At 37.5% G+C, this 23421-nt stretch overlaps 2 protein-coding genes across 2 annotated transcripts in view; one reads left to right on the top strand and one right to left on the bottom strand.

Moving 5' to 3' along the window:
- The window catches only part of LOC127648676 (voltage-dependent L-type calcium channel subunit beta-3-like), an 86785-nt gene that overhangs the window by 37881 nt on the left and 25483 nt on the right, over positions 1–23421 (bottom strand). The window lies entirely within an intron of this gene.
- On the top strand, positions 214–23261 carry LOC127648678 (macrophage mannose receptor 1-like). Its single transcript, XM_052133398.1, is given in 31 exon segments — positions 214–330; positions 636–1019; positions 2175–2351; positions 2523–2675; positions 2899–3012; positions 3300–3437; positions 3535–3714; positions 3801–3958; positions 4446–4562; positions 4728–4843; positions 5068–5216; positions 5316–5515; positions 6024–6145; positions 6309–6381; positions 12258–12411; positions 12544–12579; positions 12691–12857; positions 13029–13090; positions 13176–13276; positions 13457–13599; positions 13951–14056; positions 14468–14607; positions 14757–14801; positions 14885–14984; positions 15073–15302; positions 15681–15846; positions 20688–20843; positions 20956–21069; positions 21215–21418; positions 22220–22252; positions 22520–23261. Coding segments are annotated over 31 exon segments (4317 nt in total). The 5' UTR covers positions 214–263; the 3' UTR covers positions 22732–23261.

Here is a 23421-nt window from a genome sequence, read left to right as displayed (position 1 = left end):
ACCATGACAAACACTTCCATCGAAGTCCACAGAATAAAGCTGACTTTGACAATTTTTCAATAATTGTGGCAATTCTTCCGTCATTTCAGGGAAGCCTTGTGGTTACATTGTTTCAACAGTTTCAAAGGAAAAGGCATGTGACAGGATATTATGCTGATTGGTACACTCAAACCCATTTTAAGAGCATGCAGAAGATCAGTTAAAGGCAGAGTCTGTCACTGGATTGAACCCATGAGCAGCACAGAATATTTTGCATCATCAAGATGAATACAGTATTAACAGTAGTTCTTTTTTTTGTGTTCGATTTATCAAGCTGCTTTGCACAGTCAGGTATGCAGGTTTCTGTCCTTTTGTTCTTAAATTGAAAAAGGAATTAAAATGATCATAAATGGGGTAATTATCATATTTTTTTGTTATTGTGGTTAGATATTCAATACTATTTATTGAGAAAATATCATATCAATTTCTACATTAGCTAATTTTATATTTAAAAACAATATTTCACCTGCATATAAAAAGCCCCTCCATGTAAAGTTTGCATTTCCTACAACTTTCTACTTATAAGCATACTTTTTAAGTTATGATAAACTGAGAGCAAATGGCTTAACACTGCCTCATCTCCTATTTTTGTGCAGAAAGAAACTTTTTAATATATAGTGTGCATAATAACAAATGCATGGGAAACTTCTTGGAACGTCTTGTCTATTGCGACCCACTCAGTCAGCAGCAACAGTTTCGCTGGACTTCAAAGGATCGCATTTTGAACATTTTCACAAAGAAATGCCTTGGAGTAGGAAGTAAGACAGTTGGTAAAAAACTCCAATGGTTAATGTGTGAAGATGACAATGTTCTGCAGAAGTGGGTGTGTGCTAATAATACATTGCTTGGCCTGAAGAATGAGTCTCTGTACTTATCTGTAAATGAAAACAGTGTGCCGCTGATCTCTAAAGACACTGGAATAAAGAGCAAATGGACAATTCATGGAACACAGGACAGCATTTGCTCTCGACCTTATGAAGGTATGTTGATTAATGTCTAGACTTATTGTAACATTGACATATAGGGACAATATATATGTTTGTTTTGTTATGATGTAATTAATGTTTTATGTAGAATGTACTTATATTCTTTGAATGGTCCAACACACATGAAGGGTTAATCTATGAAGCAAACCACTTTGTAGAGAAAAAATATATACTAAATGAGAGAGAGAGAGACTCATTTTATATATATATATATATATATATATATATATATATATATATATATATGCTATTTTAAAATGCTATGTAGGTTGTCCTTGCAACTGTGTTAAGAAGATTCAATCATACTATGTTTACTGAAAGGGATTTTGATTAATAAAAATGAATCCGATATGGCTAGACATATGCAGCTAACGTATTATGGTTGTGTTCACTTACTGAAAGTAAAAAAACAAAAAACAGTGCTATGTAAATACTGTATATTTAACTAAATCTAAATCCAACTAAACTAATTTAATAAGTTTTAATTAAACAAGCTTGATTCATCTTTTAGAAATGCCTGGTTCTTTTCAATATAGGATGCTGCTTTTAAAGTGAAAAACAAAAGTAAAACCAAATGTCTACAATAATATCGGTGCATATATAGTATTCTGTCTCAAAACCCACCTGTTAAAGGAACACAATAGGAGTGATTTTATGGGGTAGCGATAGATTGCTTCTGTTTAGTTATCCAGTTTCACATTTGTTTTTGTGCAAATATTTACATTTTTCTCAGTTGTGGTGCTTAGCTAAAAACACTCAAGTAAATCAGTGAATGAGGACATATTAGTGGGCCTATCAGTGAATGAGGACTCATTTTGTGATACATTAAAGCTTAACCAGTGATTTCCCAAACTTACGGTAACATTATCTATGTGGTCTAAAATTCAATTTCATCTTACCAGCCTTGTTCAATCAACCCATGTAATTGAATGTGTACTTTAATTATGTGAATTGTTTAATCTTTCGATTAAATTTAGCTATTTAAGTTATTTATTATTTAGTTTAAATTATCTTTTATATTTTTATTTCAAAGTTTACATACTTAAACTAATTATCACTTTAGGCAATTATCAGGTGAATTATAAAATATGGTTTAAAATACTGATCAGATGCACTCATAATTGAATTTTATTATTTATTTTTTAACAGAATTGTACACTATCGATGGAAATGCATTTGGGCGTCCTTGTCATTTTCCTTTTCTTTATGAGAGTAAATGGTATGCAGATTGTACCAAAGATGGTGCCCAGTCGCAACGTCTGTGGTGTTCCATTGAGTCTGACTACAGTGTTAATCAACTTTGGGGCTATTGCCCAACACGTGACAGTAGGTTTTCTTCCTCTCCATTTTAAATCTGTTTCAAGTGTTATTTGTACAATAAAAAGTAAATTAATTAGAGACCACAATTATCATTTGTCAGTTATTATAGAGTATAATAATGTATCTGTTCTAACAATGTTTGCTCACACATACTCACTAGTTGTTATGTTTTCATAGATAAGTTGTGGGCCAAAAATCCTCTGACAAACACCTATTACCAGCTGAATGCTAAGTCTGCTCTGACTTGGCACCAAGCCAGAAAGAGCTGTCAGCAACAAGGTGCAGAGCTACTGAGTGTCTCTGAACCTCATGAGCACACCTTTATATCAGGTACGGTCTCATCAGAAAGACCTTCTGCATGGTATGAGCTATTCATCATTATGACATTAACAATTACTATTAGTAAGTAAGTATTTCCACAAAAAATACTTTACACATGCCATTTGAGATGATATAAACACACCGTGAGCAGCCCTATGCAAATCATGTAACTAATGAAAACCAGAATATCTGAATGAAAAACTTTTACACTCATAACATTTTCTTTGTCTAGGAATAAGTCAGGGGACACAAGGGCTACTATGGACAGGACTGAACAAATTAGATGTGTCCAGTGGATGGCACTGGAGCAATGGACAGCCTTTACGTTATCTAAAATGGCTCAGCGGTAAGACTGTCTTTCGGTCAATGGATTCAGTCAACTTGTAGAGAATGGCACCAATAATAAACAAACAGGCATTGCATTTAAATGCAATGTAAGTCACTTTGAGCATCTGTAAAATGCTTCAATGGAGATGCATGAATGGAGGGAACTTCACTTGCCTTAATCACATCCTATAAGTGATTGGCTTGTTGCACTAAATATGTTAAATTAAACAGAAAAACTAAATCATGATTCATTAACTAATTGAAAAAATTAATTGACTTAGACGATCATTGCTTTAATTTTTAAAGGGTTCCCAATCACTCAACCAGACTGTAGCTGTGGTGCCCTGGGAACCGTTTATGGTTCAGAATGGACAAATACACTTTGTTTAGAAAAGCTTGGATACATCTGCCAAAGAGGCCACTCTGTTCCCACTGTCCCACCAGGTGTGGAATTTATTATTATTTTTTATTATTCCATTAATTTCTGATGCATGTTGGTGTTTGGTTGCAAGGAATGTGATTTTTGTATATTTTTGCATAGTGGTGCACACTGGATTTTGCCCAAGCCCATGGATTCCATATTCAGGCCACTGTTACCTGCTTCATCGCAATAAACTGACATGGTTGGAGGCTTGAAATGCCTGTCAGCAAAAAGGAGGAGACCTGCTGAGTATTCAAAGCATAGAAGAGCAAAGCTTTGTCATCACACAACTTGGATACTGTGAGTTTCCTTCGATAAATTGAGATGTAAATTTATGAAAGTTTGTCACAGTTTTGGTAATCACTCACCTCCACCACTATTCACAGTGAAGACAGATGAGCTGTGGATTGGTTTTAATGACCTCAAAATTCAAATGCTTTTTGAGTGGAGTGACCAGTCCAGTGTCCCGTTTGTCTCATGGGAGTTGTGGGAGCCAAGTCACAGTGCTTTCCATGCGGAGGACTGTGTGTTAATGAGAGGAGAGGTAAAATTATGTTCTTCTAAAGAACTTCAAAAGCAAAAAGTCAATTACAAAATCCTTTACTAAACAATAATGCATCACTGTGAAAAATTTAGCATTTTCAGGAACCATTGGTGTTCCATGGAGAACCTCTAGACAAACTTTAAAGCAGTCTCAAATATCCTATACATGAACTCCAGGAACTTCAGTATATATTTCTAGTGAATCAAAAGTTCTTCACTTGTAATGTGGTTACTGAAAGAACTATTAACAGTCTTTAGAGTTCTTACATGAACTAAGAGTAAGTTTCCCAGAGGACTGAATGGGTGTCTAGAGGTTTTCCAGATAGTTTTGCCAGTGTGGCATCTGAGGAACCTCAAATTGTACATTGTAAAATCTTTTGATTTTCATAGGTATCAGAATGTTTTAGTACATTTTAAGATGTCATCTAACATTCTAGAATTATTGGTTGCTAATAAGTTCATTTGCATAATTACTGTTTATCTTTTAGGAGGGAAAGTGGGCAGATGAAATCTGTCAGCACAAGAATGGCTTCATCTGTAAGAAGAAGGCCAACTCTAAAGCCTCTAATAATGACACAGATATCACAAGCCCAGGCTGCAAATCTGTAAGTGTTTGTAAAGAAACATTTTAGGATGGATATTATCTACAATTGCAGGATTGTGTCTTTGCTCATGTTTAAAGAAGCCAGGTGTACATTCAGGTTCTGAAAGGAGTTAGAAGTTCTAAGTGGACAAATATATAGACTTTATTTGATTGTTTACCCCAATAGGGTTGGTCCAGGTATGGGTACTACTGCTACATGGCAGGATCTGAGACAAAAACCTTTGAAGAAGCCAAACAGATTTGTGAAAAAGCTGGGTCACAACTGGTTGATATTGCATCCAGGTCAGAGCACTTACAACACTGATGGCATCTTAGTACATTGGCTAAAACCTTAAAATAAAATGCCTACAATAAGACACTGCCACTATAACTGTGTAAATATGTTAATATAAAATCATGAATAGGTTTTATTATAAATGTTTAACTTACAAAAGACAAACTTTGCATAGGATTAAGACAGCGGTTCTTGAGCCATTTGATACTTAATGTGAGTTTTCCCCCTTTAGAATAGAAAATGCATTCCTGGTTAGTCTAGTTGGAGCAAGACCAGAGAAGTACTTCTGGATTGGCCTATCAAATCAAAAGGATCAGCACACCTTTGAATGGACCAACACAAAGCAAGTTCCATACACTCATTTCAATGCTGGGATGCCAGGTATAATGCCAGAGAGGACTAAATTAATTTAAATTAAATGACAATGTTTTGTCTCACAACATATTGTAGCAAGTGTTTTTTGTCTTAAAAAAAAAACAGGAAGAAAACAAGGCTGTGTTGCCATGACGACTGGAATTCTTGCTGGACTTTGGGATGTGCTCAGCTGCTCAATTAAGAACAAATACATCTGCAAGCAGACAGCCGAGGGAATCTTTACAACTCAAGCCCCACCAACCACACCTGCCCTTGGTTGTGCTGAAGAATGGACACCACTATTATCCAGAAACTTTTGTACTAAGGTAAATGACAATAATGACCACAAAGATAATATAAGCATTTGAAACATCTTAATTTAGCCAGGAAGGACAAGATTACTAGATCAACATATTTAGCTGGCCCTGGAACAACATTCCAGTCAATCATAGACTAACCATAACCCTGACCATGACCCTAACTATAGTCAAACCTTACAATCTGAGATAAATGATAGATTTATATAAGCATGTTGTTAAAGCCCTTAATCTCAGCCCTAACACTAAAGTAATTGGTTGAGAGGCATGTTGTTCCAAGACCAACAAGTATGTTGATTCAGAAACAGGTCTGACTTGAGTAAATCACATTAAGCATAGTGTTTATTTGGCAAGTACATTGTATTATGAAGATCATCAGTTATTTTACATGCGGAAATTAGTCATATAAACAATATGTATTTTTATATACATATATACATATTTATAAATTACAATATAAGAAAATGTATAATATGACACATCTTGTTTTCTAACAAAATTCTTTCTCTTTTTGAAGTTATATAATGTGCCCTCCTCCCAAATGAAAACTTGGAAGGAAGCTCTTGACTTCTGCCGAGAGCTTGGGGGTGATCTCCTGAGCATCCATAATGAGGTTGATATTCCTTGGAAACAAAGAGGGTAACGATTATAATTCCTTTTGCATTACAATAAATAATAAACACCAAGCTAATAGACAAATTCAGTCAATGTAACACAATGTATAATGGGCTCCACAAAACCTTTCATAAATTAAGTCAATGTCTGAAAAAAAAAGAAAGAACATTTTTGTTTTTTCTTGTAGCGTGTTTCCTGCATGGATTGGTTACAGTCTCCAAGATCCCTCTGTGGGTTATGTGTGGAGTGATGGTTCTTCGGTGAGTACATTGGAATCAACCATTCAGAAAGAACTTGTTTTTGTTTTACCAGAAAAAAGGCTCATTACATGCAATTTATTGCTCAATTACTATAAAGTAGTATTGCTCATTCCTCACTAACCTTTTAAGTGTTTTTAAAGATTTCCGGCACACCCAAAATTAAAGGCCTATCATTTGAAAGAAAACGTTTCTAAATTTCTAATGATATAGATTTTGAAAAATTATTAGACTCAGTCTAAGAAACTGCTGAAAAATCATAAAATAAATATTGAGTCAAAAAGTTTCTTTTCTTATTTTTCTGATTTGACATTATATATCTCAGGGTATAAATCAGATAGCTCCGGAAAACTTTGAAAAAACATCATCACTGAAGGGTAAATCTACTTCCGCTACGGCTTTGTGGCTATTACTTTAGTAGCCTATACATTTACCTCGAATAACATTTCTTACCTCTTCTGTATGGTCTGTTTTCCAACGAGTATAATGTACACAGAAACTATTTATCATTATTTCCCAACTGAGTCGGCTACTCAGGTTGCAGTCTCTTTGAGTGTATATGCTCAAATGCATCGCTGGTGTGGTTTCTTCACTAGCTCCCGTCTTGTTATCATAAATAAGAATCATCACGTCTCCATAACATGAGAAATTAATTGTAAAAAACTTGATATACACCCAGCACATATGTAAAAATAAAATTCACTATATATCATTGCACCTCGTATTAAACTCCCAAAACTTTTAAATGCAGTATAAATGTATAAAAAATACAATTAATGAAAACAAGTCATCCTGTTGAATTTATTTACCTATTTGTCATAAATTATATACAGTACATTATATCCACAATGTACATTAAACCCACCATCCCAGTAACAGAGCAGCAGAGAGCAATACGGAACTGTGCAATAGGCTAAAAATGCATTTTATACTGATTATAACAATGGTTGTGTCTCGTTTAGAAGGCTGTGTGCTAGGTTGGACGCGTCCTTTGAAGGCTGCAGTATACCGAGTGTCCTCCTTTAAACAAGTATCCTTTAAACGAGACGGCCTTTGTAGGACAAACGGAAACGAAACGTAACATGGTTACTATGATAGCACGCCACTCTTGTTACCTTCTCACTCTATTCGCTCTTGTTAAAAAGTCTCTTTAGAAGGGAATGTATGAGATACATTTTAGGAGAGTTATGCTGTAAAGAGAAAAGAAAATAGATTTTACAGGTGTACATTTAGTCTAAATTTAATAATTTATTTGAATTATATATTAATATAATAATACATATTATATACTCTTCACCCATCTACTGAGGTACTTCAACTTGGGAATTAACATTTCTTGCGTTTGAACATATTTACGAGCAAAGGCGTAATTTTTTTTAGATATTTCCGTTGAAGCAACACTCTAAAAATTGCTTGGTTAAAAACAACCGAATTTGGGTTATTTTGGCAACCCAGCGCTGGGTTGTTTTGATTCAGTTGGGTGGGTTAAATGTTTGACCCAGCATTTTGGGTTAATTTGTTTAACCCATCTATTGGTTAAAAATGACTGCACTGCTGGGTTTAAATTCCTTCCCTTTGTCCTTCCCTCCTTGGATAATAATTTTTCCGGGTTTCGGCACCAGTGTAATACAACTCTCGAAGGAGGACACAGGGAACAGGGCTTCAAAATCACAGGTGATGTTTAATTTAGCACTTCTACAGACATATAATCTTTTCATATAAAGAACACAGTAGGCTTCTTTGTGTCAGACTCTCTCTCTCCCTCTGGAAGTTCTGTGGCTGTTTCTTATGCCGCTCTCCCCGTGCTTACTGAAATTAGAGACAGGTGTTAGACATAATTTAGCTCAGGTGCAAGCGCCCTTACCGCTTTCTCCCCTAGACGGCGCTTGACCACGCCCTCGCTGCCACAAATACAACTCTTCAATGTTTGGTCACTATGCTTAAAGCACTAGTTTCATTGAAGTAGTTAATGTGACTCGCAATTAATTTGTATGCTGCACAGCCAGTATTCCAACATGGTGGCTACATCAATAAAATCCTCACTGGTTCTTATGTCATGACATTTGGTCTCAGGAGAGACAAGAACCAATGTTTGAAATTAGGGCTTGAATTGATAAATTATAAAAAAAATTGAGAGCAAATAATAATTTAAAGGCATAGTCCACCCAAAAATACAATTGTCATCATATAACTCACCCTCACGTTATTCCAAATCTGCATGACTTTGTCATCTTCAGAACATAAATGAAGATATTTGAGCTCAGCTGTTTTTGTCCATGTCATCAAAAGCAACCAAACCAAAACTTTCAAGCTCCAAAAATGACAATTACACCATGTGGCTCAAATCGTATATCAGAAGTGTTCGGAAGCAATACAAAAATTTTATGTGATGAACTTAAATTTTTACAAGTCATTTTTACTCTCAAATCATGACACTCATTCTAACTTGCATATACAAAAACTACAACACTGCCATTAAATCAAACCTAATATTATGACATCATGACGTCACTGAGTATCAATGAGGTTTGATGCTAGCAGAGTTTTGTGATGTCATTTTGTATGTGTTATGTGTGTTTGCTGATCGGTGTAGTGATTTGATCACCACAGCGGATGATCCACATCTTTTATTTGGCACGTTTTACACCGAATGCCATTCCTGATGCAACCCTGCCCATTTATCTGATCTTGAGTGATTTGAGTGTGTATAGTCATCAATTATCAATCTAATCATCATATAAAGTGATAGGATCACTTCAGAACACTTCTGATATTTGACCTGAGCCGAGAACTTTTATGATGCCTTTATGTCCTTTTTAAGCTTGAAAATACAAATCATCATTGTCTGTCATTATATGGACATGAACAGCTGAGAACATTCTTCAAATGTCTTCATTTATGTTCCAAAATTGAACAAAAGTCTTACAGGTTTGGAATGACAAGAGGGAGCATAAAATAATGAATTCTAATTTCTTGCAGAATTGTCCTTTAAGTGAATACTAAGAAATGTATGGGTGCTTTAAGCTTTTGGAGTCATTAACTGCAAAATCAGAGCATTGTATATGTAGAGTGCAATGTTTTTAGAAATAACTGTTAACTTACAGGCTGTATGTCTATGAAGGCCTTCCTGGTTTCTATGAAACTTGGTCTAAACATTCTAAAATCCAAGGAGGACAAATGGCTGAGAAACAGACAAAGAGAAAAAGTTCAGATGAATATAAACAAAAAAAAGAAGGATTATGATAAGTCGAGGGCTAGGAACTTCATCAACATCGGCGAGGCTTTTCAGCGGTGGAGAGACTCCGAGAAGTTTTGGGGGGCAGAGCTTCCAAAATAGCACTGAAGTGAGGGGTGTGTTTGTTTTGGCAGTTGAGTTTGAATAGCCACATTTTTTCTCAGGAATCACCGAGTGCACCTTTAATAAAACCGTCTAGGTTACGAATGTAACCTCCGTTCCCCGATGGAGGGAACAAGACATTGTGTCAGAGAAGCGACACTAGGGGTCTCTCTTGAGCACTGAATATACCTCTGATCTATGAAAAAGGCCAATGAGAAGTTGGCAGCTATTATTTGCATACCCGCCCCGGACATACGGGTACAAAGGCGAGGCAAATACTAGAGTTGATTCAGGATTTTTCTGAGAAGCCGGAAATGGTCTGGCCACTACAGCGGCTCGGCTCAGCGACATGGCTGGGAAGGACACAACGTCTCGTTCCCTCCATCGGGGAACGGAGGTTACATTCGTAACCTAGACATTCCCCTTCTGTCGCTCTCTCCACGTTGTGTCGGAGAAGCAACACTAGGGGTCCAATTTAAATTACGCCATGCGCTGAGCCGTGTACGTGGTCTGACACAGGAGCGGGAAGGTGTTTTTTACGTGCCAGATGACCAGCTGTATCAGACTGCACGTACCCTTCCCCAATGCCCCACCAAAGTCGGCGGAATTCTTTTGGTTACCCTGACAGGGGAACAAGGCGACGCTTGCCAACCTGGGTACGGGCCAAGCCTGGCTGGGCCTCTTTTCTCTCTATGTTTCTTGCATAGAGCAATAGACAGCCGGGGCCCTTACACGCACTGAGGGAAGGGGGTCTTACCCAATTTCCTATTCTTTCAGGGGGAAAAGACCCTGCGGAGACCACCCCTACCCAGCTGGGGAGGTAAGGTGGTGAATACATCACATGTGTTTTTAGGCGACACGTGGAAGTGGCGCGGTGGTGGATCCAGCCTCAGCGAGGGGGAGTTGCTACAACACGCCGACCGGAGGACAGCCGGAACTGCGGGTCCACTCGTAAGGGGACCGTATCATGGAAAATACACACAGGGGGAGTCCGCGTAGGAGTCCTCACCCTGTGGAGCACCTATTCCAGTACAGGGTAGATTAGAGTACCCACAGTGGTTTGGGTCGGCAAGTTCCTCCGCCGAACTGCGGACCCATGAGGGCTAGGGAGGAATCGACCAGGGATTCGAGTTGAGTGGAATCTCCTGGGAAAAAAGACGCACAGTTTTACCTCAACCGAGGGAAAGGGCGCTATATGCAAGCGATTCACCCGGCCAGCCCAGGCAAGCGTCGCTGACAGAGAACGCTTGCAGGTCCCTGACCCTCTTGATGGAGGCGAGCGCAATCAACAGGGCAGTCTTCAGAGAGAGGGCCTTGAGTTCAATTGATTCTAGCGGCTCGAAGGGAGGTCTGGATGCAAGAACAGCTGTTGCTTCTTGCCCAACTTGTATATGAAAAAAAGGACATAATTAAGGGAACCTTGATCTCCGGTGTTATTGGGTTGTTTCTATTTGTTGGTAAAGTGATTGCATCCCTAACTAGCTCTACTACACTCCTAATACTCTTGCGATTAAGGCGATACCTTTTTAAAAGCTCATTATCGTGAAATGTTTCTAAAATGTTTACGTTTCGAGGCGGATTGTCGGCAACAGCCATTTTAGGATTGTTTGTGATTTGGTCTTGGTGACTTAAGAGTCCTCTTCTACTTTTCACAGATTTAGAAGCTGGGTTTAGCACTAAAATGTTTTGTGAAAAACTCTTTAAAATTTAGGAGTCCTAAAATTAATACTGACACTTAGAGAGGTTCTCCTAAATCGCCAAGTTAGGAGCTACTTTTACCCTTAAGATATTTTGTGAATACGGCCTCTGACAAATTACCAATAAGAAAGCACACCTAGACATCCAATCAGTTTGGGCCCTGACAATAATCATCCCTAAATATCTTTTATAGGTTAATGAGGACCATTCATAAACTCAATCAGTCAATCAACCAGACAACCAATCAGACAATCCTGATATCAAATGGTGCTCCAATTAAGTTTATTTCAAAAGTGTTGTTCAATTATAGGTATTAATACTGAAATAGTCACAGATACAAACATAGTTTCTAACAAATATAGCAAAAACAAATATCAGTATTCAAAGAATTAACAGTACAAAAAAAATTATTTCAAATACAAATCCTCATTCATCTCACTTGGAAATAATAAAACATGTACATTTTAAGAGGTATTGAACATATAAAACCCAGTATAAGAGGTGGGAATCATGTATATATATGTGTAATGTTAGAAATACACAAAGTTTTTTTTTTAATCTTAAAAGTTTATTTCCAAGAGGGATGAATGAGGCTTTTTCTTTCAAGGAATTTTCCACATTCACATCATCCTATCAATTATATACTGTAGCAAGGTGCTAAAAACCAATCAGAACACATTAGCATGCACATAGTAGCAATGCCCTGGCATCCACCCACAGTAAACATTGCTGCATCGAATTTTGTACGTACGGGCAAGCTCCACTCACATTTTCTTCTGAAAATTCAAAAATCTAGTTGGTCATTTTTATGTCATCTTGATTTTTTAAATCTACTCTCTTTTAGTCATCTTATCAAAACTGGGCCAATGATGAACCAAACAATTTAAACAACATTGAACATTGTGTTGAAATGAAAATTTCATGGTGGGACCGGGATGGAAATTGGAATGATGTGAACTGTAATGACAAAAAGGACTGGTACTGTCAGATCCCAAAAGGTACTGAAAAATAAGTATTTAACCTTATTTGGGAAGGTGGCAAACTCATAAATAATATGGAAAAAGACAAATTCTGTCATTACTAGATTGCAAATAAAAGCAGATTTGTCATTTTGAATTCACTCTATTTAGGAAAGACCCCAAAAGAACTGAATATAACAGAATCACGTAAGTCTTTTACTCAACACTAAACACTAGAAACAATCTTTCTTTACCTTTCTTTGTATAATTGATTAGTAAAAGCGAAAATTTAATTTGGAATCTTCCATTTTATTTCAGATTATAATATAACAGAGGATGGCTGGATTGAATTCAAAGACAATCAGTATTATGTAGGTCAGTACTCATCCATGTCTGCACATGAGGCACGGAGATTCTGTAAGAAAGGACATGGCGATCTTGCAGTTATTAATGATGAAGAAGAGCGGGTGTTCATCTGGCATCAGGTATGACACCTGAGTGACCAATGTGAACTTTTAAGCAACAACTTTGTGGTGCACTAATTCTGGATCAATATGTGTTATTTTAAATAAGTTTTATATTACAAATGGTTCATGCTTAACTTACTGACATGTTCAAAACAGTATCTCAATGTGATGTATTGTTCTGTTTTGCAGGCTAAAAATACCCGTAGTGATGTTATCATTGGCTTGATAGTTGAACTGGATGGATCGTTCATGTAAGTTACATTTTTTTTAAATAAAACTGTATTATGTACACTTCCAATAACAGCAGATGATTAATTAAATGAATACTTTACAAAGATGGATGGATGGGTCCCCGGTAGTGTTTCAGGCTTGGGAAGCAAATCAGCCTGCGCTCAAAAACAGTGAGGAGAGATGTGTGAAGATGACTGGATCACAAGGTACTGTACAATCTCTGAAGATTTATGAAGACTTCAGAGATAATTAGTGGAATTTTCTGTTGTTCATTGATACATTTGGTGCAAAAAATGTAGCTTGTGTATGATCAAATACCTTTGTCATGACCTGTTTTTTTAAATGAAAAACACACAAGCTAATCAGTTAGAATTTGTTTTTTCCAGGACTCTGGGAAACTGTCAACTGTGGTGATGATTTTGAGTTTGTTTGTAAAAGAAGTCAGTCTCCTCCAGTCAATGCTACAGTGGCCCCAACAGAAGAGCCAAAAGGAGGCTGTGCTCCTGAGTGGAAACAAATTGGAGTAAAGGTAAATATTATAACTTATTACAGTATTCAATTTAAGCTAACACATGTTTTTTTTTTTACATGTGCTTAAAACGTTTAGTCACTTACGTAAATTAAAATAAAGCAAAAATGTGTTATAGCAAAATCAGATTATTCTTTTCATTGAGAATATAGATTTTCATAAAAGTAAAAACAGTAAAAATATATATTTATATATCATAAAAAGTGTTTTTGCTCTGTATTATAGATATTGGTAGATAAACACTGACAGCAATGCAATGTTTGTGAAATATCTTGACAGTCAATTATCAATTAATGTTAGAAGAAATAACATTAAATTAACATATATTGTCTAATATTCTCTCAAATCTAGTGTTACAACATGAATGAGGAAAAGAAAACATGGTCAGAAGCAAGAGAATACTGCAGAGAACTTGGTGGAGATCTGGCATCCATTACAACTAGACAACAACAAGGTTAGAGCAGTGATTGTTAACACTTCAAAATATTGCAGCATTGCTCAAAAGTATGACTCCAAATTAACCTAATGTGACATTCTATTATTATTCATTCCATGTAATGTGCGTTATGTATTTATGTAAACAAAAAAACATCCCTGTGTATCAAGTGGTAATACGTTTATTTAGTCCTCTGCTTTTTCTTCACAATGCAACAAATGTGCTCACAGTTCACTCATTTCCTCTTGGATTTGTTGCAAACAATAAATGCATTCAATAAAATTATAATTTAGCATTGCTAAAACTAATACAATGTAATACAAAAAAGTAGAAATTATACATATAGGTTTGATTGTTGTTTAGCGATACCCTTTGATCATTATTATACACTTTATGAACAGAATCATTATATTTCTTCTGTCTGTTACAGCCTTTTTACAACATTGATTATTGATAGAACCACAGACTTTTGGATTGGATTCAGTAATTTGGCAAATGGAAGGTACAAGTGGACTGATGGGAGCAGTGTCACATACACAGCGTGGGCCAAAGGGGAACCTCAAGACTATCATGTACTGACATATTTTTGGCATTTATGAGTGGTTTATTTTGTCGCTAAGTAAATAAAAAAAATGTAGCCTAACACATTTTTGTTAAGTTGATGTTTTTACATGGAAATGCATACAGCCTGAATATAAAATATCTATTATTACTCTTACAGTGGCATGGATACCTCTGGACAAATTATCACTATACAGATAATCAGGTAATTTGATATTCTGATATTGTACCTGAATATTACATTTAAATAGTAATGCTGAAAAGTGGGTGCTCTTCTCTTTCAAACAGGAATGTGTTGTTATTGGAAGAGGTTTAAGGTCTGAATTTGGCAAGTGGGTGGCAACTGATTGTAATTCGACTCAGGGTTTTATCTGCAGTCGTGATCTTGGTGAGTTTAGATAAATATTTTAGGCATTGCTTTAAGTCTTTACCATCACCCCATTTTTCTTCCATTTACTTATTTCTTAAATTTACAGATCACGGTATCATCCCAGTGCCAATTGAAGTTCCCAAAAGCTTTGTCAAGCTCGGAAATTCATCTCTTAAAGTGATTCAAGAGAATCTAACGTGGAGTGAAGCAAATCGTCGCTGTGAGGCAGAGGGGGCTCATCTGGTCAGCATTCAGGACTCGGTAATACAAGCTTACAGCGAGCTACAGGTCTTCAGAGCCAAGCAGCCCATGTGGATCGGCCTTAACAGCAAGCAGGTACAAGAGTGAGAAATGGAAAATCATAGTGTTTGTTTTTAAAGGAATAGTTCACCCAAAAATAGTTCGCCCTAATTTTATTCCAAACCTGTATGATTTTCTTTCTTCAATAAAACACAAAAAGAGATGTTTAGCAGAATGTACAGGCTTCCTTTTTTCATGCAATGAAAATGAATGGGCACTGGGGCTGTCAAGCTCTAAAATGGATAAAAAAAGCCCCAATTGAAATATCATAAATTAGCCACTACTAACTATTCCTTTAAGCACTCATCATTCTGACATTAAAACAGAAGGCTGAATGTAAAGTATACACTCCTGTATGTGTGATATATTTGTATTTACACAATTTATTAATTCTATATTCACAATCATTAACAGACAAATGGATTCTTTTTATGGGTGAATAATTGGCCCATAAACATGGAGAAATGGGCACCTGGTGAACCACGGCACAATGGTCCTTGTGGATACATGGATGTAAATGGAGAATGGAAAACAGCTCTCTGCAATCAAACCTTTTTTAGTGTCTGTGAGCACTCAACAGGTATACTATTGAGTTGTATACCAAAATAGCACAGAACATAATAAATATATTATACATAAAACAGGACATTGCATATGGTGTTGTATTTTACTGTATGCAATTGTCAAAAGAAATGTTTATTTAATTGCAAAACAATTCTCAGTTGCATCTCCAAAAAATTGTGAAAGAGGTTTTTTTTTTTTTTTGCAAGTACACTGCATTTACAGCTTTCTGAAATTTGGATTTGTACAGAAACTTTATTTATCTTAAAATATGTCATTTAATAAACATAATGTTTTTTCAAACCCAAATTACTTTTATTTCTTCCATGGAACACAAAGGAAATGATAGACATAATGCTAAGGACTGACAGCCTCAGTCATTAAAAAGAGCAGTGTCGACATTGTTAGAACTTCTCTTGTGTTTCACAGAAGAAATAAAGTCATACAGTTTGGAACAACATGAGAAAATAATGATGGGATTTTTTCTTTTGGGTGATCTATCTCTTAATTCCCATCTGCATTGGTAAATTTTTCTTGAGGAACACCACAATATAATCCACAAGGAATGGACAGTAGGTCTTGCATCATCGGCATCATATGCAAGGCTTGACATTAATACCAATACTTGCGGTTAGAAATCAAGAAGTTATAGCTGCAGGCCAGAGACCTCCAAATGGGGGCTGAATCTCCAAAAGAGGGCAGATTACCTTCAGAAGAGGGTGAAGTTTCTCTAAAAGGTGGTTGCATCAACTCCAAAAGGGGGCATCACTTCCACTCACGGTTAAGGTTAGGGAAAGTGTTAGGTAAGGAGCTCCCTATATCTTTATTGGTGGTTTGTAGCTCCTGCTCCTTCTTGGCTGGTAAGTATAGCTGCAGGCTGGAGACAGCTCTGGTTAGAAGGTAACCCCCCAGCAGCCTAAGCCTCATGAGAGTCTCATTCACTGTTAATAAGGTTAGGTTTAGGGTTCGATTTAGTGGTAGGCTTAAGGTTAGGGTTAGGTTTAGGGGTAGGTAAAGAGCTTCTGTAGGACTCTAAATAAACACAAATACACAGTGTGTGAAAATTCAATGCTGTTCTCGTGAGACTTTAGGTAACTGGGGGTTACCTTCTAGACACGATTGCCGGAGACCTCCAAATTGGGGAAGGTTACTCCAGAAGGGGCATAGTTCCTCCAAAAGGGGTTGCGCTAACTCCAAAAGGGGCCATCACTTCCACTCATGGTTAAGGTTAGGGAAAGTGTAAGGTAAGGGGCTCCTTATATCTTTAATGGTGGTTTGGAGTTCCTGCCCCTTTTGGAGCAATGCCTGCAGCTATATCATTCAACTTTTGTTGCAATGCCTGCAGCTATATCCTTCTCGTAGAAATTGGCAGTTACGGGTAACTTTGTCACTCTTACTAGCCACTTTAGTGGGTGGCCACAGCCAAAGCAAATTTTATTGTATTAATCTCACGTCTGTGCTGCAGCCACCTGGTCTCACGTTCAGCTCTTAATAAGCAGTAAACAAATGTGTATCGGTTGGGGCTGAATGAAGCATTCTGTCGCATGAACTGCTGCAGCGCACATCAGTGTACACTAGACATAAGATCGCCAGAGCTCTGGGACAGTCAAAGCATCAGTCAGGCTTTACTCGATATTGCAGCAGCCGACAGAGACCCCAAAATGCTGGTTACGGATTTAACCTTGGTTCTGTGAATTCGAATGACTGCCAGAAATGGTGCTATAGTAGTGGATAATTGCAGCGGCAGCAATATAGGTCAAAAACCATTACCAATGAAGTCACATATCGATGTAAGCCAAGCTGAGTGTAAAATAAGCCACTGCACCCTGCCTTAGAATGTCTTTCTCATGTCTTCCAAGTGATAGCAAACTCTGCTGGTCATCCGAATTCACAGAAACACGGATACACCCGTGATCACCATTCTGTTTCATTCCTCCTGACTGCCAGAGATGGTGCTATAGCAGTGGATGATCAATTCCAACAAAGTCACAGGGAATAAAACAAACCCATGGGTTATCGCTGGAGCACAGCAGAGCTCACATCATGGTATGAGGCAGCATTGATGTTGTGTAAGATGTTGTAAAATCTCATAAAGGTCCAAGGAGAGGACCAGGTGGCTGCAGCACAGATGGCAGAAAGGGAAACACCCCTGAAGGCAGCCCAAGAAGAGGAAACATGGCAATATCCTCAACAATCCACCATGATAGCCTGTGTTTGGATAGAGGGGAACCCTCTTTAACACCACCATAAAAAATATACTGTAAAACTTATCAGATCGCCTTAATTTTACAGTAGCCTCTATATAACACCTCAAAGCTCACACAGGACACAAGAACAGAAAACGTCTCTCAATACTGGATTCAAGAACTGGTGGTTGGAAAGAACACCACCCAATGGACTGATTAATAAACTGTTGAAGGAGCACCTTAGGAATGAAAGTTGGGATGGGCCAGAGGTTGACACCAGTGTCCTCTGGCTTCCACCTCATGCAGGACTGACTGATGGACAATGCATGAAGCTCACTAACTCTTTTGCAGAAGCAACAGCCAGAAGAAAAGCTGCTTTCAAGGACTTCCACTTAAGAAGGTCTGCATCCTCTAATGTCTCAAAAGAGGTAAACAAAGAGACTCCAACACCATAGTGTCGCCAAGACCCAAGGGTCCGACACTGTGCCTTCCCAATAACTCAGATGACGTGCTGAAAATGTCCTATCACCAGCCCAAACATGTAAGGCCTTGAAAGTTCAGCATTTCAAGGTTGTGTGTGTGTGTGGGGTACTGACATGGTCACCCTGGGGTACGGGGGGGTACTGACATGGTCACCCTGGGGTACGGCAGGGGGTGGGACTACTTTGGGGATGACGCATGTGGGCATCATCAGAGCCACGATATATGCTTGGTCTGAGGTCAGTTGGGGGAATATGACAGAAGTGTGGCTGTGTAGATGCATTATGATGTTGAGCAAGTGCTGTTGGATTCTGAAGTTTGGAGCATGCTGCACCAATGTGAGCTGCTGGGTGGTTGCAGACAACTTCATACACCTTTCCAACACCTTAGAGATATCTAGACCAAAAAGATTCCTGGGGAAAATGGGTAGGTCCTTCAGGGTTTTCTTACAGTCCTCTGGCAATCTGGCTTGAGCTGTCAGAAGCATTGCTGTGAGAGAGCCTTGTGTCACTTGTCCCATGGCCAGCAAAGCCATCTGTAAGAACTGTTAAACAGAGGAATCCACTTCCACAGATTCCAAAGAGCTAGAGGCAGCAAGAATCAGTTGGCAGATTGTGTTCTCAGGACAAGTGATATAGTCAATGGACTTCTATTCTTTTTAAGAAATTAATCTGTACACTGGGTACTAGGGCATCAGACATTCCCTCAAAATGCTGCATCTGGTAACACTACCAGCATGGCGACCGGCTATTCAACCTCTGGCACTCCAATGGAATCCACTTCAGCCATAGAAGCCCAAATGCATGCAGTCTTGGCCGTCTTTTGTCCTTTAAGGGCACTTGAAAATTCTCACCAGAGTGAACAGGATGCACAGGGCGCTCATCAGGCCCAAGGCCACTGCCATCTGAAGCACCTCCAATGTTTCATCCACTGGAGGTGGAACAGTCGCTGAAGAATGATGTGAGCCTTCACCAGAGCCACCTGCTATCGTGGACACCTGCTACCATTTACTCACGTTCCACCGTGAACGAGCGTCCACGGTGGAACCCATAGCAGCAGCAGCAACTAAGTCTGCTGGCTGAAGGGCCTGCAGGAGACTTCAATTTCCGCCATATCTGAAGAAAGGTCAGCAACCTTCTTTGACAACAGGTGCCCTGCCAAATGGCTGCCTCTAGCAGTAAATATTTTCTTTGGCTTGACAGCACGTAAACGGCGATATGCAAATCCCAATAAAACAATAAGATCACCAGAAATAAAAAAAATAACTAGCCCAATAGCTATGATGACACACCCCAGATAGAACCTTGAGGCACAGTGATACCGATGTATAATTATGAACTTCGTATGAGGGGAAAAAATAAAAGCAAATGAAAACTACCGACCCGGCTGCGAAGAAGAAAAAATAATCCAATCCATTGCAAAACCATAACATCACAGCTTGGGAGGACGAATGTTTACTGCTCTGAGAAAAGCTGCACTGATGCTTGACGATGAAAATAATCATATAAATGACCTAATATGAAGATGAGAAAGCAAAAGAGGTGGGGGTGCCGAGCTGCAGTAGCTTATATTTCCCTCATCTCGGTTTACGTCACTATGTGTTTTCACCAATCTGGCTGGCACTGCGATTATCCATTACTATAGCATCATCTCTGGTAGTCAGGAGGAAAGAAACAGAACTTACATGACCCATTTGAATCATAAAGAGAACGTTCAAGGAAAAAGCTCTATATGGAGGAATTCAAACCTCTTCAACTGCTAGACAGCCCTTATAAATGGCACAGACGGGATAAAGAGACAACAGTGTGAAATGCATCAAAATCGATTACAAGGTTTTTCAAATACAAAGATTTCCTCCTGTTCTATCCTACTCCTGTTCTAACTGGTCATGTTTGCCTTCAGACATTCTAAAGATAACTTTAATAGGCTTTTGTCCTGCTGAACTCATATCATTCTTGTTCAAATAAATTGTCCAAACAAATGCATGCAGTGACAGTCTCCAGTTCCCTTTATCACTTTTTGTGGGGTGGGGGATTTTGGCTTGTGAAAATGCTGAGGGACTAGTGACTTTGAAATATCACTAGCCACAGTGGCCGGTGAGCAAAAAAGTTAATATCAAGCCCTGATATAATAGTAAGTAACTGCCCTTAGCTACCATGCTAAGCAAACTTTTTCCATGTGACATTTTCTATAGAGATTGCCCCGACCCCTCCAGCACAGTACCCAGGTCAGTGCCCTGAACCAACAGATGACAATTCACTGAGGTGGATACCTTTCAGAGACAGTTGCTATGCTTTTGTGACAGACGACCAGCCATGGAGCAGAGCCTCTAGAATCTGCATGATCAGTGGTAAGGATTTAAATATACATAGATTTAAACGGTGGTTCTTATAGTTTTTGGTCAAACATTTGATATTTGCAAAAAGTATAAAGGTTTGCACATTCTTTTTCCTCCTCATCAGGAGCATCTCTTGTTAGCATTATGGATGCAGCAGAGGAAAAGTTTTTAGAGAGCAATCTCTTCTTGCTGAAAAGAACCAAAGACTTTTGGATAGGACTTTTGCAGAACCACAAAGGTACAAATAGCAATTCCCACACTACAGGAGTCTGTTTTTTTTTACACGTTTCTAGTCACAGAGTCTTTAAATTAATAACGAATGACCTCATGAGTCTAGCAGTGTTACTTATAGATTTACTCACTGCTCTGTTTGAACAATTCAGGACACTGGTTATGGACAGACAACAATGCAGTAGATTACACTAACTGGGATGATTTGTCCACATCTATGGAGAATTCTAATGAAGAATATTTTCAAGAATCCTCAGGAAATCCCAGCTGCGCATTTATCTTTACCAAAACAAAACAATGGAGGAAAAGGCATTGTGATTACTCATATTTACCGTTTATCTGCAAAACAGCCAAAGGTAATTATTGTGGGAACAGATTTCAGAATAGCTTTTTTTAAAAAAAAGATTTTTACATTTTGTAATACATGGTAGACCACGGCTAGTTGTAATTTGAGTCAATTGTCCAAATGCTTACATGCTTATTTTTTCTAGTGGTTATCTATGTGGATTTCAGTTCAAACCTTTTGTAAATGAAGAGATGTATTTTTTGTAAATTCTAATCACAAAAAAATACAAAATCATATTTTTGTAATAGTTTGTGGGGAAACAAGTAAAAACACTCTGGCATACAGTAAGGCAATTATAATATTAATGTATATTTTGAAGTAATAACACTAGTTTATGTTGCAGTTTTATGCAATTTATTATTCACAATATTAGTGGGCCAAAACAATGGTTGGACAATTTTTGTTACCTTTTCCATTTTTGCTGTTTCTTGAATTGCTTTACTTTATGAGTTTTGCTGGAAAGCCTTTAAATAGTCTACAATGCATTTTAAATGCAGGCATATAATTGTTTTCACAAATGATTGTCTTTGACTAGTCACAAAAGCTCAACATGTGCTAAATAAATGTCTTTTCTTTTTCCTGGGACACAGTGGTGGAAAAGTTCCAAATCTTTTTAAATATGTAAGAAATTGATTTTATGAAACTTGCCCTATTAAGGTTTTCACAAGATGAGGACCATCTGAAAAATTTATTTATATTTAATACAAATGCTTTAGGGAAAAAAGGGTATATAACACAAAAACATTATCAATTGAGATTCTCTATTGATTACACTTAAAATTGGTCTGACATGTGTCTGTTTCTCCTGCAGTGGAAAATCCTACAGTTCAGGCCCCAAATAAAGGTAATGTTATGACTTAATTCCCTTCTGTATCTTCTGATTAAAATTTTTACATGAAATATTGCTTCGAATCTGCTTGGAGTAACATTTTTACCTGAAAATACAACATATTATGCTCAAACATGCAGATAAATAATAATGTTTGTCTTCATTTTTAATATTAAAATGTAGTGTGATTCATGTATTATCATAGTTACACATTAGAGAGCCTCAATTAATTATTAGTTTTCTCTGATTTCTCTGAGTGTTTTTTTTATTTATTTTTTACAGTTCCTGAACCTAATAAGGCCTATACTGGTTTGGCTGTGTTCTTGGGCATTGCAGTGTTCAGCGTATTGGGAGTTCTGGCTTACATTTACCTCAAACGTTCAAAAAGACTGTCTTGGCCTACATTTGAAAATCCAATGTATAGTCACCCAGATGCTATTTATTCAGAAAGTAAAGATATCAAAGCATTGATTGACCCTGACTTATCTGAATAGACTAGTTTTATGGTTCCCCAATACTAGTGTGTATGTAAGGGATAATGTGGAGTCATCATTCTGCCAACTCATTCATTATTCATGAATACAAAATAAACCCTGTTCATTGTCCCACCTAGTAAACTGCTATGGACATATTGATCTGTTGCAATTATATTATGTGAGAAGAGAGACCGCAAAGTGATATACTATAGAGACATAAAAACATCCACAGCTTGGTAATTGGTTGTCCGGGACAACTATCCATTTTTAGCAGTCCTTATACACAGAATATTTCAAAGCAGAATGCTGCATTTGTCCAATCAGATTTCAGTATTCCAGAGAGCCCTGTAATAAGGAAGTAAATTAAACTGTACAAGAAAAAGCATCACTGGTTAATACTGGCATAAACTTTGTCCGTTATGTTTTCCTACAAAGTTATTTCAAAGCTTTTGTACAAGGGTCCAGACTCTAACAATAAAAAGGTCTATCTTTTGGTTTTTCAAAGTTTTTTGAAATGTTAAATGTGTTCTTGTAAATAAACTCTAAGATTACAATCAAATTGTCAGTCTCTTTTTTCATATTCAGAATTTACATTATATATATCAAAGATTCAATTTGCAAAGTAAATATGATTTAAGTAGTGTCAAAGTGTCATCTTTTGGGGTGCAATGCCAAAAAAAACAGGATACGCTGAAATAAAGTTAGCTG

Source organism: Xyrauchen texanus, chromosome 9 (assembly GCF_025860055.1).
Source record: "Xyrauchen texanus isolate HMW12.3.18 chromosome 9, RBS_HiC_50CHRs, whole genome shotgun sequence".
In the NCBI taxonomy this organism is placed as follows: Eukaryota; Metazoa; Chordata; class Actinopteri; order Cypriniformes; family Catostomidae; genus Xyrauchen; species Xyrauchen texanus.
The sequence above is the reverse complement of the archived record's forward strand: the minus strand, read 5'-3'. Positions and strand labels throughout refer to the sequence as shown.